Source organism: Neopsephotus bourkii, unplaced genomic scaffold (genome assembly GCF_033783945.1).
Source record: "Neopsephotus bourkii isolate Nb327-2 ecotype Australia unplaced genomic scaffold, CSIRO-AGI_Nbou_v1 NB_1542, whole genome shotgun sequence".
Classification (NCBI taxonomy): Eukaryota; Metazoa; Chordata; class Aves; order Psittaciformes; family Psittacidae; genus Neopsephotus; species Neopsephotus bourkii.
In genome coordinates, this window is record NW_026902018.1 from 1,125,860 (window position 1) to 1,142,274 (window position 16,415).

General features: G+C 65.9%; 2 protein-coding genes across 2 annotated transcripts; both read left to right on the forward strand.

The window, feature by feature from the left end:
- Positions 1–1,596: 1,596 nt before the first annotated feature.
- On the forward strand, positions 1,597–10,334 carry TBC1D10A (TBC1 domain family member 10A). Its single transcript, XM_061370480.1, has 9 exons — positions 1,597–1,858; positions 4,142–4,241; positions 6,917–7,024; positions 7,288–7,394; positions 7,844–7,958; positions 8,057–8,122; positions 8,398–8,587; positions 8,916–9,070; positions 9,177–10,334. The coding sequence occupies exons 1-9, from the start codon at positions 1,662–1,664 to the stop codon at positions 9,576–9,578; spliced, it is 1,440 nt and encodes a 479-aa protein (XP_061226464.1). The 5' UTR covers positions 1,597–1,661; the 3' UTR covers positions 9,579–10,334.
- A 258-nt stretch (positions 10,335–10,592) lies between these two features.
- CASTOR1 (cytosolic arginine sensor for mTORC1 subunit 1) lies at positions 10,593–15,333 on the forward strand. Its single transcript, XM_061370410.1, has 9 exons — positions 10,593–10,776; positions 10,865–10,935; positions 12,717–12,910; positions 13,028–13,160; positions 13,688–13,811; positions 14,362–14,475; positions 14,577–14,659; positions 14,762–14,856; positions 14,940–15,333. Exons 1-9 carry the CDS (start codon positions 10,664–10,666, stop codon positions 15,003–15,005), a joined length of 993 nt encoding a protein of 330 aa, XP_061226394.1. The 5' UTR covers positions 10,593–10,663; the 3' UTR covers positions 15,006–15,333.
- Positions 15,334–16,415: the final 1,082 nt, after the last annotated feature.

Below are 16,415 nucleotides of genomic sequence, written 5' to 3' on the forward strand. Positions count from 1 at the left end.
CTCCAGTGCCTAAAGGGGCTGCAGGAAACCTGGAGAGGGGCTTGGGACAAGGGCCTGTAGGGACAGGCCAAGGGGAATGGCTTGAACCTGTCCGAGGGGAGACTGAGCTGAGCTCTTAGGCAGAAGCTCTTCCCTGTGAGGGTGCTGAGGCGCTGGCACTCTCTTTCTGTGATGCTGTGATTCTGCTTTAGGTGTAAACATAATGCACACAAGTGCTGCTGTCTCTGTGTGTGGGCAGAAAGACTGCTCTGAATTTAGAGTTGATTGGAAAAGGGGGTTTGTGGTTCGTGTTGTGCAGCTGCCACCTTGGGCTGGTGGAGATCCTGTTCTGTGCTTCTGTCAGAGCTGTGCTGCAGGCTCATCCACAGGCACAGCACACAAGTTAATGGGCAGGTACTGCAGGAGCGGCTGTTGTCAGTGGTGTGGGTGCCTCTCTTCTCCTCTTGGGATAATCCAAAACCACGGATTTATGATGATTCTTAGTGGTGGTCAGGCAGCACCATAACATCCTCATAGCCTTACTGCACGCTCTGGGGAGAGAGATGCAGCATGAGGAGTGATGCACCAACCTCCTCTGCCCTGGTGTGCTCCTCTCAGCCAGGAGCGAGCCCTGCTGCCCTGGGGAAGGTGCCTGGTGCTGGCCTTGGTCCTCTGGCTGTGGTGAACCCGTGTCAGCATCCTGCCGTTGGGTGTGCTCCTGTCCCACAGCAAAGGTGTGCCATGACCTTGCTTTGCTTTAAAACACGAGAGGATTGGTGCAAGGCGGTGGTGGTGTAAAACCAAACTGCAGGAAAGCTCTGAAATGGAGAAGTGATGTTGGACATCCGGCGTGGGGCTGGGCTTGCGGTCACCCAGCGTTGCTCCTCCAGCTGTGCCTGGTGGGGGTAAGTGCTTTGATGCTCCCTGATCCCATGTGTGTCTTTGCCACTGCCCTTGTGCTCAGGTGCCATTTCTCCCTAGCAGGGCTGAGCTCCTTGCCCACTGCTCCAGTGGAACACTTCCTGCTAGGAATAGCTCAGATGGAGCCTGGCCAGCCCTTTCCATCAGCATAAATGGTGGAACAGGACCCTAGTGTATCTGTCTGTGTCAAACCCACCACTCACAGAGCTGTCCATGCAGGGGGAGGACCCATGTGAGGGGTCTGGAGGTGGGATGGAGCTTGGTGCCTGCTCCCTATGGACCAACCCTATGAAAGCTTCACCCAGGGCCTCTCCTAGCCCATTGCTGTCCCCCGTGTGTCCGTGTGCGCTGACGATGCTGCCGCTTAGGAAACCTCAGCGTGAGGCGGCGGTGGGAGCCCGGGGGCTGGGGCAGAATGGGGTGCGATGTGCGGTGCGATGTGGGGTGCGTGCCGCTGGCTCCAACCGGCCCCGGCCGCGGCCCCGTGTGTGCCGGTGACAGCCCCAGTGCGGCTCCGGTCCTGCTCCCTGCCCCGCTGCCGCCGTTGGCCCCGCCTCCCTTCGCTGTCACCCTGATTGACAGCTCAAACCTACCCGCTCAGCCAATGGCGACCGTTCACTGTGGCCATCCTTGCGGCTGATTGGCTGCCTGCTCGCTCCCGCCCAATAGCGGCGCGGTGCGGGGGCGTGCCCGGGCTGGTGGGGGCGTGTCCGCCGCCGTGGCCGCGGCATGGAGGAGCGCTGAGGCGCCGCGGAGCCGCCATGGCCAAGAGCCGCGGGCCCGGCTCGCCCGGCGGCCGCCACCACAGCCTGGCCGGGACCCGCGAGAGCCTGGCCGAGCCCGGCGCTGACGAGCTCAGCTCCCTGGGCTCCGACTCCGAGGTCAACGGCGGCGGCCCCGAGGAGCGGCGCGTCGACAAGTTCGGCTTCATCGTGGGCAGCCGCAGCGCCGAGGGGCCGTGAGTCGGGCTGGGCCGGGCCGGGCCGGGCGGGCCGCGCGTCAACGGGCGCTCGGTGGAGCGGTTGCCGGCACCCGCAGGGCCGAGCCGCGGGGCTGGGCCGCAGCCGGGAGCGTTCCCCGGGGCCTGTCCCCGGCTCCCCGCGGAGCCCGGCCCCGCCGTGCCCGCGCCCCGGAAGAGCGGCAGCGCCCGGGGCGGGGCGCGGGGCCTCCAGGGGGGCAGCGCCGCGGGAATGGGGGGGTCCGGGACCCGCCGCGAGGGGCAGAGCTCGGCCGTGCCCCGGGGGGGGCCCGCGGTGCAGGCCGGGGCTGAAGCAGAGCCCGCAGCGGGGTTGCGGCCTCTCCTCGGGGTCGGTAAGGGGGGAAAAGCCGGGAAGCGCCGTGGATCCCACCCCGGGGATCCGGTACCTCCGGGCCCGTTCTCCTCCGAGCGCTGGATTCCAGCGGGGAAACGGAGGCGGCCGGGGCCGTTGTTGGGCCTCCTGCGGGGGCAGGCGGCAGCGGGGAAGCCCTGGGAGGGAGCCGGGCAGCCCAGGCTGGGGCCGGTAGCAGCCCAGGGCGGTGCTGGCAGCAGGAATGTGCTCGGGGCTGGTTCGGCAGCGTGTTTGTGCGGTGCCTGGCGCGCTTCACAGCGACGCCCTGGGCAGCGCAAGGCCTGCGGGGGCTGGATGTGACCCGGGGGGTCCGCCCGCTCTGCGGCCCGTGCCTCAGTTTCCCCACCCACACGGAGCGAAGCGTTTGCCCGTTGGGTGTTACGGGGGCAGAAAGCACCAGGGGGTTCGCTGCTGGTGCTGGACAGGGTGCATCGCACCAGGGGTGAACCCTGGCCCTGCTCATGGCTCAGCACCATAGCAGCAGGGTGGCTTCTGCTGCTGCACCCCATCCCCGCAGCACTTCATGTGTCCCAGGGGATGTCCTGGTCCCTGCAGCTTTGCCTGCTGGAGCTCCTGGTGTTGGAGGCAAGGGGCTGCTCTCAGCGTAGTGGCTGCAGACCTTGGGGACTGAGCCTTCCTCCTGTGCCCCATGGGTGTGCTGAGGTCCAATCCTGGCCTTCTCCAGGGCTCTTATCCACTCTCCATCTGTCCAGGAGTGGATAAGCAGGAGTTCAGAGCCTGCCTCTGCCTTGGCAGAGCTGGGGTCTCTCTGACTGGAAGGGTCTTGGGGGAGCATAGGGAGGGCAAGTGGGATGTCCCAGTACCTGCAGAGGGTCTGGGGGCAGCAGGAAGGGCCAAGCTGTGGGGCTGTCACCCGCAGTGTGGGTGCAGAGGAGCATCCTCCTTGCACAGGGCATCTTGTGTGCGTGCCCCCACCCCATCCTCCCCGCCTGGGCCATATGAAGTGCCTCTGGTGCCCATCTGTGCCCGCTGCCAGCAGCTGGTAACAGCTTCCACTCAGGGCTGGCTGGGCTCCAGCAGGCCCGGGGCCAGCGCTCCCGAGCTTCCCACGCCTCAAGAGCCCCGGCGCGGGGCCAGCGCCCTCCATCCCCTGTGCTGGATCCCTTCGGATCCCGGCTCCAGTGGGTGGGATCCGGGGGAGGAGCTGGGCAGGGGGCTGCCAGCTGGATGCGGCCCAGAGACAGGGCCTGGGTGTCCTGTGCTCCATGGAGGATGCTCAGCACCGGGCTGTGGTCCTTGGGTCCTCAGGAAGGATTTGGTGTGGCTGTGGGCAGCGCTGAGCCTGCTGAGGTTGGCTCTGATGGCTTGAGGAGCTTCTGCTGTCCTTGCCCGGGGCCTGGCTGAGCTCTCTGTCACCCATCTCCTTGATGGTGGAAGGCAGAGGATGCCCGGGGAGGGCTGGAGGCATCGCAGCAGCATCCCTCCTGCCTCGGGAGGGTTAACTCCGGTTCCAGCCTCGCCTGAGCCGTGCTGGAAAACTCTCCCCTCCCTCCTGGGGGACCCTCAGCTCTGCCGGGCTCGGTGCCGGGCCTGGAGCACCGCCAGGCTTGGAGCGCGAGCATGACATGATGCTGATGGCCACAGCTTTCCCCGCCTGCAGCCAGCGCTCAGCTCCACAAACGGCTCTGGATGTGCTTCCCAGTTCCTCACCTTCCTGATGTGCCCTTCTCCTGGGCACGGCTCCCCAGGGATGCTCGGGCGCGCAGTGGGTGCAGTGCAGGGTGAGCCGGAGGGGTTTGGAGCTGGTTCTGTGCTGGCACTGTGGTGTTATGGGTGCTGAGTGCTTCCAGCTCAATGGTGTCCTGGCTGGGCTCTGTGTGGGGGGGGGAACACAGGGTACAAGGTGCTAGAGAGGACCTGCACTGATGGCCTCTTGCCCCCTCCCACAGGCTGGAGGAGGTGCCCTTGGAGGTGCTGCGGCAGCGGGAGTCCAAGTGGCTGGATATGCTCAACAACTGGGACAAGTGGATGGCCAAGAAACACAAGAAGGTGAGTGGGTGCCAGGCACGTCCCCTGGGGCTGCTGCAGCACAGCAGGAGGGACAGCTGTGTCCCCCGAGGCAACCAGCACCCTGTGTCCTGTGTCCCATTCCCAGAGGGAGCCGCTGGCTCATGGAGACTTCTGCTTTGAGCATCTCACAGATGCAGAGGACTCCGGGTAGGAAGTGTTTGAGGCTGGTGTGTGTGATGCTGGTCTGCAGGCTGGGGTCCCAGGGAGCCCCGTGGTGCCATGTGCTGCTTCCTGACCTGAGCCTGTGAACCAGGATGGAATGGGATGGGATGGGATGCAGAAGTCCTGTGTGTCCACTGGAAGCAGTGAGGCTGTTGGCACTAGCCAGTGCTGCCAGAGAGCAGCCAAAGGGCCTCCTCTTCCTCCTCCTCCTCCTCCTCACCCTGCTGGCAGAGCCTCCTGGCACGGCTCCATGCTTTGCTCGGAGCCTCTTGTTCACCTCAGGAATCCCTCCTGTTTCCTGGCTGCTCACAAAGGGTTTGGGAGAGCTTTTCGGGATGCAGCAGCAGGCACTTTGCTCTGTGGGTGCTTTCTGCTGCTCTCAGCCATGCCCAGGCTGGGGTCAGGGCTCTGGCAGCAGCAGGGCTGGCAAAGGAGCTCCCTCTGCTTGGGCTGAGCTCCCGGGGGTCTCCATGGGGCTGATGTGCTGTACTGAGTGTCTTGAAACTAAAACCATGCCCAGAGTCTCTTGAATCACACAATCCCAGCCTGGTTTGTGCTGGAAGGGACCTTAAAGCTCCTCCAGCTCCAACCCCTGCCACGGGCAGGGACCCCTTCCACTGGAGCAGCTTGCTCCAAGCCCCTGTGTCCAGCCTGGCCTTGGACACTGCTGGGGGTGGATCTGGATCTCCGAAGAGCTGCTCTGTGCCTGGAGCTCTGGGGCTGCTCAGGGAAGGGAGCCAGGCCTGGCCTCGATGCTGCTCGGGCAGGAGCCAGGCTGCTTTGGTACGGGGCCATGCTGCGTGGCTGCTCCCTGTGCCTCTGAACGCCCTGGGGCTGGCTCACAGCCCGGGGATCCCTTGGGCCAGCCCTGCCGGGCTCACCCACACCTGCACTGCTCCAGCATCCCAAACCGCTCCCTCCCTCCCTGACCCACCTGGCCTGGATCCCGATGCAGCCACGGCCTCAAGTCCTTCCTGGCACTGAGTGCTGGTCCTTGCCCTTTGTCGCCAGACCCATGAGCAGTGCTCAGACTGCTCTTTGCTTCTGGCCTCCCTCAGCCTGGACGTGCTCTGGATCCCTGGAAGAGCACAGAGGGATCCAGGGGGCCGGGTACCCTCAGCACCGGGGCCATGGGGATGAGATGCTTGGGCTTTCCAAGGGGATGAGGTGCCTGGCTCTGGCGCCTGTGGAGCTGCAGGGGCTGCACTGAACCCAGCAGGGCAGCTTCCTTCCTGGCAGCTGGGCCAGCAGGAAGGGGAGCTGGCTCCGGGAGGGAGCTGGCAGCAGGGCAGAGCTGCACTGGGCATCGCCCGAGGGCTTCCTGCAGGCACAAAGGCCCTGCAGGACCGGGGCTGCCCCTGTAAACACAGCACCATGGGGAGGGAGCAGCAAAACCTCCCTAGGGACAGGGAGCTGCACCCGGCTGCCTGGAACCAACCTGCTCCTGAGCTACAGCAGCAAAGGGAGAGGAGCTCTGGGCAGGCTGGAGACACCAGGGAAGATGTGGGGGCTCTGGCATCCCATTTCCCTGGCAATTGGGATGAGCTCCCCATGTGGGGATGGGAAGCGTGGAGCCTTATGTGGGGTGACTGCTGGAAGCACTGCTCTGATGGGCACAGCAATGCTGCGTGTGCTGGCCAGGGTCCATGGGGAGATGGTGCTGCTGATGCCCCAGCACTGGGGGTGTCTGGGTTTGGTCCCTGCTGGCAGGAGCAGGGTTAAGCCCTGCTGTGGGGTAGGTGCTGGTGCTGCCGCACTGGACTTTGGTCCTGCTGGTGCCCAGTGCCAAGGAAACCAGGGGCTGGCTCTGGGCATGGAGCTGGCCATGCATGGAATGAGGGGGGAAAGGCTAAGAGCTCGACTGCGTGCATCTCCCTGCTCTCCCTGGGTCGGAGGAGCCTGGAGAGTGCTCCTGTGGGATTCCAGTGCTTCCTGTTGGCTGTGCTGGGGGGGAGCACCCGCTCCCCGTTTAGCTCCAGTGTTTGCTTTTCCAGCTCCCAGCAGGGTCAGGGAATGAATGGAATCATACAAGGGTATGGGTTGGAAGGGACCTTAAAGCTCCTCCAGCTCCAACCCCTGCCACGGGCAGGGACCCCTTCCACTGGAGCAGCTTGCTCCAAGCCCCTGTGTCCAACCTGGCCTTGAGCACTGCCAGGGATGGGGCAGCCACAGCTTCTCTGGGCACCCTGTGCCAGCGCCTCAGCACCCTCACAGGGAAGAGTGGATCCTGCTTTGAGGCAGAGCCGGGCTCACTGGAGCTGTTTGCAGGCCACGAACCCTCGGCTGGCTCCTGGCAGTGCCTGGGGCTCCCATGGCAGGGGTTGGAACTGGATGAGCCTCAAGGTCCCCTCATCCCAAACCAGGCTGTGCCACTGTGCCCGGGCACCCACCGGTGCAGTCGGTGCTCAGCCCCACTCCCATCTTGCCCTGGGGGCCTCTTTGCCCACGGCTGCTCCATGGTGTTCCCAGTGATAGCTGTGTGTGTCCCACAGATCCGGCTGCGGTGCCAGAAGGGGATCCCCCCCTCGCTGCGGGGCCGGGCCTGGCAGTACCTGTCCGGGAGCAAGGTCAAGCTGGAGCAGAACATGGGCAAGTTTGATGTGAGTGCTGGTACAGGGGGCGCTGGTGCGTGGGGTGCTGCTGTGGGGAGCTGCTGGGTCGGATCCTTCCCCCCTTAGGGCTGGGGCATCACTTGGGGTCCCACATGCTGCTTGTTTCTGCTGGGGGGAGCACTGACCCCCAGCCTGGTGGGGCTCGTGTTTGGGGCAGAGCCAGGCCCAGCCTGGAGGCCGTTCCCCCAGCCCCATGGACCTGGCACCGTGCTGGTGTGGGCTGCGGCTCAGCCCGGCTCTGTGCTCCCCAGGAACTGGATCTCCTCACGGGGGACCCGAAGTGGCTGGATGTGATCGAGCGGGATCTCCACCGCCAGTTCCCCTTCCATGAGATGTTCGTCTCGCGTGGAGGCCATGGGTGAGTGGAGTCCGGGCTGGAGTCCTGGCTTGGACCAGCACCATGGGGTGGGCGCTGTGTGTCCCCCCTCCACAGTTCCCAGAGCATCCAGGCACAGGCTGGAAGCAGGATGGCTTCTCAGGAGCTCAGTGCATGGGGCACAGCCCTCAGGTGGAGGGAGGAGGTGGCCACTGTGGCCTGCTTGTCATGGGGGACCAGTCCTTGCCTGGCCATGGTTCAGCTTGAGCCAGCACCCATGGGACATGGCAGTCTCCCTGCCTTACCTCTGCATCCCTGTAGGATGTGGCCTCTGTGCAGAGCGGTGGTTATTGTGTCCCTGGGGATGCGTGGAAGCAGGATCCCAGGCTGGTGATGGGTCCCCATGGGATGCCCAGTGTGGATCCATCCCTGGGCTCTGCAGGGATGCTGCCATGCCCTGTGTCCAGCTCCCTGTCCCCGTGTCCCCGCAGGCAGCAGGACCTGTTCCGGGTGCTGAAGGCGTACACCCTCTACCGCCCCGAGGAGGGCTACTGCCAGGCCCAGGCCCCCATCGCCGCCGTCCTGCTCATGCACATGCCAGCCGAGGTACGAGCTGGGGTGCTGAGGGGTGCCCCTTGCCTCCCTTGGTCACAGGGAGCCCTGGGGCTGCTCCCAGGGCACTCACTGCTGTCCTTGGCTCGCAGCAAGCGTTCTGGTGCCTGGTGCAGATCTGTGAGAAGTACCTCCCCGGCTACTACAGCGAGAAGCTGGTGAGTGCAGGGCCTGCGGTGCCCATGGGGGCAGTGGGGACCTCTGATGGCTCCCTCAGCTCCTCACCCCGCAGGGAGAAGGGGGCACGGGGAATCCTGGGGGCTCCCCCAGTGTCTGTGTTGTGTGGTCCTGGGAGCATCCCGCAGTCGAGGATGGGGCTCTCCTGCTCCCAGCATCCGTGGGGCACAGCTCTGCTCCAGGAGCCAGGTCTGGGGGGTGGCTGCTGGTCCCAGGGCTGTGCTGGGGTTAAGGCCTCTGGATGCTGTCCCTGCAGGAGGCCATTCAGCTGGATGGGCAGATCCTCTTCTCGCTGCTGCACAAGGTCTCTCCCGTGGCCTACAAGCACCTGAGCAAGCAGAAGATCGACCCCATCCTCTACATGACCGAGTGGTTCATGTGCGCCTTCTCCCGCACGCTGCCCTGGAGCTCCGTCCTGCGCGTCTGGGACATGTTCTTCTGTGAAGGTACAAGCTCCTCACCCACCATCCTCCTCCTCGGCCCAGGGTGAGCGCATGGACAGCACCTGGGGCTGCAGCAGGAGCTCTGCAGCGGCTGCTTGCCTGTGCCTGGCATGTGGGACCTCTTGTAGGGCAGGTTTGGGGCAGCCACGTGCCTGGGGTGGAGGCTGGGCCGTTGGCTTGGGGTCTGGGGACACGTGTGTCCCTAATCCAGCCTCTTGAATGTCCTGACTGCTGGCAGAGCCGGGACCTGGTGTCCCACAGCACCTGAGGGACACAGTGGCAGCGTCACCCTGCTTGCTGGGCACTCCTTGCCTCACCTCTCCCATTGCAGGGGTGAAGATCATCTTCCGCGTGGGCCTGGTGCTGCTCAAACACACGCTGGGCTCCTCGGACAAGCTCAAGTCCTGCCAAGGCCAGTACGAGACCATGGAGAGGCTGAGGGCCCTCAGCCCCAAGATCATGCAGGAGACCTTCCTGGTGCAGGAGGTGAGGTGCTGGGGGAGCTCTGGGGTGGGCAGAGCTGGTGTAGCCCCCAGACAGCTTGGATTTGGGGTTGCCTTTGCCACTGCTGACACGAAGCCGGGTCCCGCAGGTCATCGAGCTGCCGGTGACGGAGCGTCAGATCGAGCGGGAGCACCTCATCCAGCTCAAGAAGTGGAGGGAGACGCACGGGGAGCTGCAGTGCAAGAGCCCCCCGCGCCTGCACGGCGCCAAGGCCATCAGCGAGGCCGAGCCCCCCCCTCGCAAAGCGCTGGAGCCCGTCCCCTCCATCGTCGTGTCCCCCGGGCCCGCACCCGTGCCCAAGGCCCGCAAGAGCAAGGAGAAGAGCAAGGAGAAGAAGAGCCAAGAGAAGAGCCCGGCCAGCCCTGCTAACGGCCCCGAGGGCCGTGGGGCCCCCAGCTCGGCCCCGGAGTTGCTGCACCCCCAGGTGTCCCCCCACCACCAGTCCAAGGAGAGCCTGAGCTCCCGGGAGAGCGAGGACACGTACTTGTAGGGCCAGCACGGCACGCATGGACCCGGCTGGAGGCCGCTGCTGGGGGCTGCGTGGGGACCCGTGTCCCCCGGCACCGGAGGGATGGGGACACGCCATGGTCCCCATATGCAGGGGCTGCGGTGACCCACGGGGACACCTCGGTGCTGGCACCATGCGCGGTGGGAGCCCTGGCAGGGGTGGCTGAGCCACCCAAGCTCCCTCCCCACAGCTGGGGGATCCCGGGTGCCCCTTGGTCCCTTCACCCTGCCCCTTCCCCCCCTGTGACCCAGTGCCCCTAGGGTCCCTCCATTGCCTCCATCCCTCTGCCAGCCCCAGGGCCAGTTCCACGCCTGGCGCAGGGGCACTGAGGGTGTGTGGGGAGCCGGGGGTACCCCTCACCCTGCTCCTCTTTATCTAGTGAGGATATATCGAGCTGTAGCCCTACCTGTAGTACCCAATGTACCTACTCACTTGAGCCTATTTATTACTCCTCCGTGGCAGTAACCGTCGCAGGACAGGGACCGAGGTTGGGAGCTGCAGGAGCAGGGGGGTTGATGCCAGACCACGGCGCTAAAGCCCCTCCCCATGTCCTCAGCCTCGGGGGGAGCGTTCCGCCTCCCGGGGCTCCCCCCAGCACTTCTGCCCCCAACAGGGCCGATGCCCTCCCTGGTTTGGGGTCCCCTCTCTCCTGCCTGAGGGTTAGGGGGTGGCTTTGTAAAATAAAGCGGGGAAACACGGTTTTGTACAAAGGTAAATAAAGCAGATTGTGTAAAGGCGCCTGCGGCCCCGTGTGCTCCCGTCTGCGGGCTGGGGGGGCTATGGCGTGGGGTGTCCCCCATGTCTCCTGGGGGGAAGGTGCTGGGAGGGTGCCATGGGGCAGGACCCGCTGCTGTCACCCCGATGGCACCGCCCTGCTTAACCCCGTGTCTATGGGGGGGGGGGGGTGGCGGGGTTTGGGGTCGCGATGAGCCCGCTCCCTGCGTGACCGGGGCGGGGGCGTGGCGATGGGCGGAGCGATGGGCGTGGCCAGCGGTGTCCCCGCCCCCTGGACGGGACGGGCTTGGGCCGTGGCGGCGGCGGCGGCGGGTCCCGGTGCGGCGGGGGCCATGGACCTGCACATCCTGGAGCACCGGGTGCGGGTGCTGAGCCTGGCCCGCCGCGGGCTCTGGCTCTACACGCACCCGCTGCTCAAGCTGCTCTTCCTGCCCCAGCGCTGCAGGTACCGACCTTCCTCACCCCCCACCCCGTCCCGCTCCTCCTCCTCCGGTGCCCGGCCCGGGGGTTGGCAGCGTCGGGTTCTTGTTCAGGTGCAAGTTCTTCAGCCTGACGGAGACCCCCGAGGACTACACCATCATGCTGGACGAGGAGGGCTTCAAAGGTACTCGCATTGCCCCCGCCTGGCACCGCTGACACGAGTTGTGCACGTTCTCAGCGCAGCAACGCTCCGGTCCTGAGCCACAAGGAGCGAGTCCCGGCTGGCAGCGCGGCTCCCTGGGAGCGTGCCCATCCCCGGGGCTCTTGGCCACGGAGCTCCCATCCCCTTGGCGCCTGCGCTGGGGATGTCCCAGCCTGCCCGGCCACGGCCCGGGCAGAGCTGCGGTGTTGGGGGGCCGAGTCTGCACCCCCCGGGGCTGGGAAGGGGGGGGGGGGAGCCCTCCCGGGGGTGGGGCCGGGTTTTGGGGTGTCCTAAGGGGGGTTGGAGCCACCCCGGCCTCGCCGCCCTCTCGGGATGTGTCATTTGGTGACGTGCCCATGCGGGTGACCCAGCGCGTGTTCACCCCAACCACCGGGGGTACCGGCCCGACGGGATGCGCTGCGCTGCGCCGGAGGGTCCGGGTCCCGCCCGGCCTTCCCCGGCCCAAGCCTTCCTGCCCGGACCAGGACCAGGACCAGGACCGGGGCCGGGGCCGCAGCTCATCCCCTCGGCCGCACCGCAGGGGCAGGGGGCAGCGCTGAACCGGATCCAGCTCCACCTCCGTGCCCACGGAATTGGCCGCGGGGCCGGGCTCTTCCCCCCCACTCCAACCCGGAGGCCGTCCCAAGGAATTGTTCCATTGCGGGCCCTGTGCACAACCGTTCCCCATCCCGAGGGCCGGGCGGGAAGTGCCGAACAATGGCTCCCGAGCCGGTGGCCCTGCGGCTCCGTGTGCGTGTCCCGAGCCTGGGGGTGCCGGTGCCAGTGCCCCCCCCCCCCCCCCAGGAGAGCTGCGCCCCGCTATCCCAATGGGGGACACGGTGGCACCGCGGGGGGGTGACGCGAGGAGCGGGGTGTCCAGCCCAGGGTGGTGTTGGAAAGCGATTTAGCGGCCGGCGCTGGGTCAGGTCCCCACGGCCCCCCCGTGTCCCCCCCCCGCGGCCCCAGCGCCGAGCCCTGGGCCGGAGCCGAGCTTGTTCTGGCGCTTCCTGCGCAGGAACAGGCGCTGGGAACACCCGCGAGGGCCTGGATCCGGCCCCGCTCCCGCCCTGCCCCAGCCACGGAGTGGGAACAGGGGTGCGGAGCCCGCCCCATGATGGGGAACCCCCCCTTGGGGTGACCTCCCCATCACCACTGGAGCCATGAGTTTGACTTCACCAGCGGGCTCCCATGGGGGGGGGGGAGCGGTTTGGAGACCCCTTGGGGGCCACCCCCCCATGTCCTGGGAGTGCTGTGGGGTGCAGAAATGGTGCCCAGGGGTGGGTTCTGGGGCACCCCAGCAGTGCCAGGTCCCCTCCTGGGCAGGGGGTGGGCGCAGTGGTGGTGATGGGGGGACACAACTGGATGTCCGTTCCCTTGTCCCCTCTGGTGCCCTGTGTCCTGCTACGGTGCTGGGGACTGCTGGGGGACAGGGTAATGCTGGTTTTGGGGTGCAGTGCACCCTAACACCCCCTTGCACCCACCCTGGGGTGCTGCTGTGGGGAGGAGGGATGGGGCCTGGCACTGGGGTGCTTTAGGCTTGCTCTGCTCATCCCTGCACGTGCATCTTGGCTCGTGATGCTGGTTCTTCTCATGGATGGGACTGGCCTGTGCCCCCCAACCAGCACCTCCAACCCCACACTTGGGTCTGGTCCTGCCTTGCCCCCCCCCCATCCCATCCAGCTCCTCAGCCCCTGAGGAGCAGTGTGAGGAGGGGATGGGGATGCGCTGTGGTCACAGCCCCGGTGTCCCCGTCCCCTCTGCAGAGCTGCCTCCCTCCGAGTTCATGCAGGTGGCGGACTCCACGTGGCTGGTGCTCAGTGTGGTGTCCAACGGGCGCGAGCCCCCCGGCTGCCAGGCCACCGGCGTCACCAAGATCGCGCGCTCGGTCATCGCGCCGCTGGCCGAGCACCACGTCTCTGTGCTGATGCTCTCCACCTACCAGACCGACTTCATCCTGGTGAGCACTGGGTGAGGGTGAAGGGGGGCTGGTCTATAGGGGTGCTGGGTGAGGGCCCCTCTGCCTCCAGCTGGTGCTGGTGGTGATGCTGGGCCTGATCCTGCCCCCCCCCATCAGGTCCGGGAGCGAGATCTGCCCGTGGTGATCCACACACTGGCCGGGGAGTTTGACATCTACAGGGAGGAGGGTGGTGAATGCGTCCCCGTCACCTGCGAGGATGTGAGCAATGGGTTCCTCAAGCCCAAGCCGGGTGAGTGATACTGGGTCCATGTCCCCCAGGGCCACCTCAGAGGTGCTCCAGCTCCCACCAGTGGTACCCACGTCACAGGATCCCAGCCTGGGTTGGGTTGGAAGGGACCTTAAAGCTCCTCCAGCTCCAACCCCTGCCACGGGCAGGGACCCCTTCCACTGGAGCAGCTTGCTCCAAGCCCCTGTGTCCAACCTGGCCTTGAGCACTGCCAGGGATGGGGCAGCCACAGCTTCTCTGGGCACCCTGTGCCAGCGCCTCAGCACCCTCACAGGGAAGAGCTTCTGCCTAAGAGCTCAGCTCAGTCTCCCCTCGGGCAGGTTCAAGCCATTCCCCTTGGCCTGTCCCTACAGGCCCTTGTCCCAAGCCCCTCTCCAGGTTCCCTGCAGCCCCTTCAGGCACTGGAGCTGCTCTCAGGTCCCCTCCCGTGCCCCGAGGGACGCGGGGCTGTGGCTCCAGTGGCCACGCGGTGGCACTGCTCGCCCGTCCCCAACCTGACCGGTGCCTCTTCCCCCCCCCCCCCTCCCCAGCTGCCAGCCCCACGCTGCACCCGGTGCAGAGCCCCCAGACCCGCTTCTGCATCCTGACCGTGGCCCCCGACACGCTGCCCGCCATCGCCACCATGCTCATCGACGTCCTCTTCTACTCCCACAGGTGGGTCCTGGCAATGGGACATGGTGGGTGCCACCCATCCATCCCATCACCCTTGTGCCCCCTGAGCTGCAGTGACAAGTGTCCCTTTCCCCTTGCTCCCAGTGGCTTTGCAAGCTCTGGGTGTGGTTTGCGACCTGGTTTTGCCCTCCTGACCCACATGTGGCTGCGGTGTGTCCCACTGCCACCATGGGAGGTGGGAGACCCAGGGCAACCTAAGGACAAGCCCCCCCAGTGCAGCAGAGCAGGAGAGATGGGTTGTGAAACTGGTGGTGATGGTGCTGTGGCAAGGGGATGCTCCTGGCCGTGTCCCCTAGGATGAGGCCCTTCTTGGGGGACCCTCCTGCTTCAGAGCCACTGCAGCCCTGTGGGAATGCCCTAACTCCTGGTGTCACCCCTGTCCCCAACCCAGCCCCTCTGCAAGCTGCAGGCCCTGGGGTATCACCGGCTCCCCACGCTCCCCAGTCCCAGCTCACCCAACACATTGCCCTGAGCCACCACCGAGCCCTTTCCACCCCATTTTGGGGACCGCCACCCCTTTCCTGCCCTGCAGCCCCCCGCGGGAGGCCGGTGCCGGCAGCCAGGACCTGGACTCCATCACCTTCTTCGCCTTCTCCCTCATCGACGGCTACATCTCCATCGTGATGGACGCCGACACCCAGAAGCGGTGGGTGCTGTCCCTGGGGGTCTCCATCCCTCTGCTCCCCCCACCGGGGGCTGAGTGAACCCCAAGAAAGGAGGGGTTCACTCCGCACCCCCCGCCCTCAGGTTCCCCAGTGACCTGCTGCTGACCAGCTCAACGGGGGAGCTGTGGCGGATGGTGCGGATCGGGGGGCAGCCCCTTGGCTTTGGTGAGACACCTCCCCATCCTCCCCTGGCCTGCCCTTGGGGTGGCGCTGCCCTTGTGCATCCCCATGGCACCAAGGCTCTATGGGGACCCCTTTCCTGCCCAGATGAGTGCGGCATCGTGGCACAGATTGCAGAGCCACTGGCCGCTGCCGACATCTCCGCCTACTACATCAGCACCTTCAACTTCGATCATGCCTTGGTGAGCCCCTGACCCCCATCCCGGGGACCCCCCACCCTGGAGGTGTCCCCATGGGGCTGACATCCCCATTCCCCCCATGGCAGGTCCCTGAGGAGGGCATTGCTGAGGTCATCCAGCTGCTGCAGCAGCGCCAGGACAGCAGCAGATAGTGGCCGGTTGTCCCCGTGCCGGGTGGCCCAGTGTGGTGGCACTGGGGGGTGTGGGGGGTGCCCCTGCCCCTCCTCACCCCCACTGTATTCCTTAGTTTTAATGTTCAGGCTCCCCATGGTGTGGGGCAGAGGTGAGTGCAGCACCGCTCCCTGCCTGCTGGGGATGTGGGGACCTGGTGGCCTCATGGCAATGGGACAGTGGTCCTGCTGCACCATCCCGTGCCTCCATCCCCGCTGGGGGCTCAGGAGGAGAATGGATGTCCCCAGGGACCTGCTGGAGGAGGGGACGTGCTGCAGAGCAGTGATGGGGGTGACAACCCAGGATGTGTCCCCATGCCCCATGTATGGGGAGTCCCCTTGGGTGGGGAGCGGCCGTGATGCTCTGGAGCACCCCTGGACCAGCCCTGTCTTGGTGAAAAGCTTCCCCAGAGCTGGGCTTCCCCCTGGCACCCCAAAGCTCCCCATAGTGGGGCCCGGTGTCCCCTCCCCGGTGCCTGTCGCCTGTCGTGGTGACCCCAGCTCTGCCAAGCTGCTTTTCCATGGAGTTTATTGAGGAGTCAATAAAAGCTGTTATTTTTATTGCCACGTACCTGGGGGGTGGCACTGGGTGGGATGGGAACGGAGGTGATGGGGGGACACCCCCGTGCACCCGGTGATGGGGTCAGCTCCAATGCCCTCTGCTTTGGGTGCTGGAAACCCCTTTGAGAGCAGCTCAGTGGGGCTGGGGGTGACCCCGGCTCTGCTCCGGTCCCGTCCCCACTGCCCCAGGCACCAGCAGGGTCCCGGCCGTGTCCTCCCCACATCAGCTCCCGCCGGGTTCCTGCCGTGGCTTCAGGCTCCTCTTTCCTGTCTCGTCCCCTGTCATGGGACGCCGGTGACGCGCCCAGCCATGAGGAAACTGCCCCGGCCCATGCGGTCACCGCCGCTGTTCCTGTCCCTGCTGCGGCTGCTCAGGCCCCGCCACCCGCCTGCCCCGGGGGTCACAGCCATGGGGAGCCATGGGGAGCGAAGGGTGGGAGGGAACTGCACTGCTCTGCTCTGCTCTGCTCTGCGCTGCCTGCAGGGTCCTGCTCACCCGGGCACAGCGCCGGGGTCCTGCCGTGGCACTGCACATGCTGGAGGGACCACAGTGACAGGGAGGGAGGAATGGAGGGATGGATGGATGGATGGAGGGATGGATGGAGGGATGGATGGATGGATGGAGGAATGGATGGATGGATGGATGGATGGATGGATGGATGGATGGATGGATGGGTGGATGGATGGGTGGATGGATGGATGGATGGACGGATGGGTGGATGGTGGATGGATGGATAGATGGATGGCTGGATGGATGACGGAGGGAGGGAGGGATGGAAAGGACAGATGAATGCATGGATGGATGGATGGATGGATGGATGGACAAACGGA

Bases quoted from the DNA above. Each gene is read 5' to 3' on its own strand.
- TBC1D10A (XM_061370480.1), top strand. From the start codon at position 1,662: ATGGCCAAGAGCCGCGGGCCCGGCTCGCCCGGCGGCCGCCACCACAGC. The intron at 8,123-8,397 runs GTGAGTGCAGGG...CTGTCCCTGCAG, and splicing joins GCTACTACAGCGAGAAGCTG to GAGGCCATTCAGCTGGATGG. The intron at 9,071-9,176 runs GTGAGGTGCTGG...CGGGTCCCGCAG, and splicing joins AGACCTTCCTGGTGCAGGAG to GTCATCGAGCTGCCGGTGAC.
- CASTOR1 (XM_061370410.1), top strand. From the start codon at position 10,664: ATGGACCTGCACATCCTGGAGCACCGGGTGCGGGTGCTGAGCCTGGCC. The intron at 12,911-13,027 runs GTGAGCACTGGG...CCCCCCCATCAG, and splicing joins ACCAGACCGACTTCATCCTG to GTCCGGGAGCGAGATCTGCC. The intron at 13,812-14,361 runs GTGGGTCCTGGC...CCTGCCCTGCAG, and splicing joins GTCCTCTTCTACTCCCACAG to CCCCCCGCGGGAGGCCGGTG.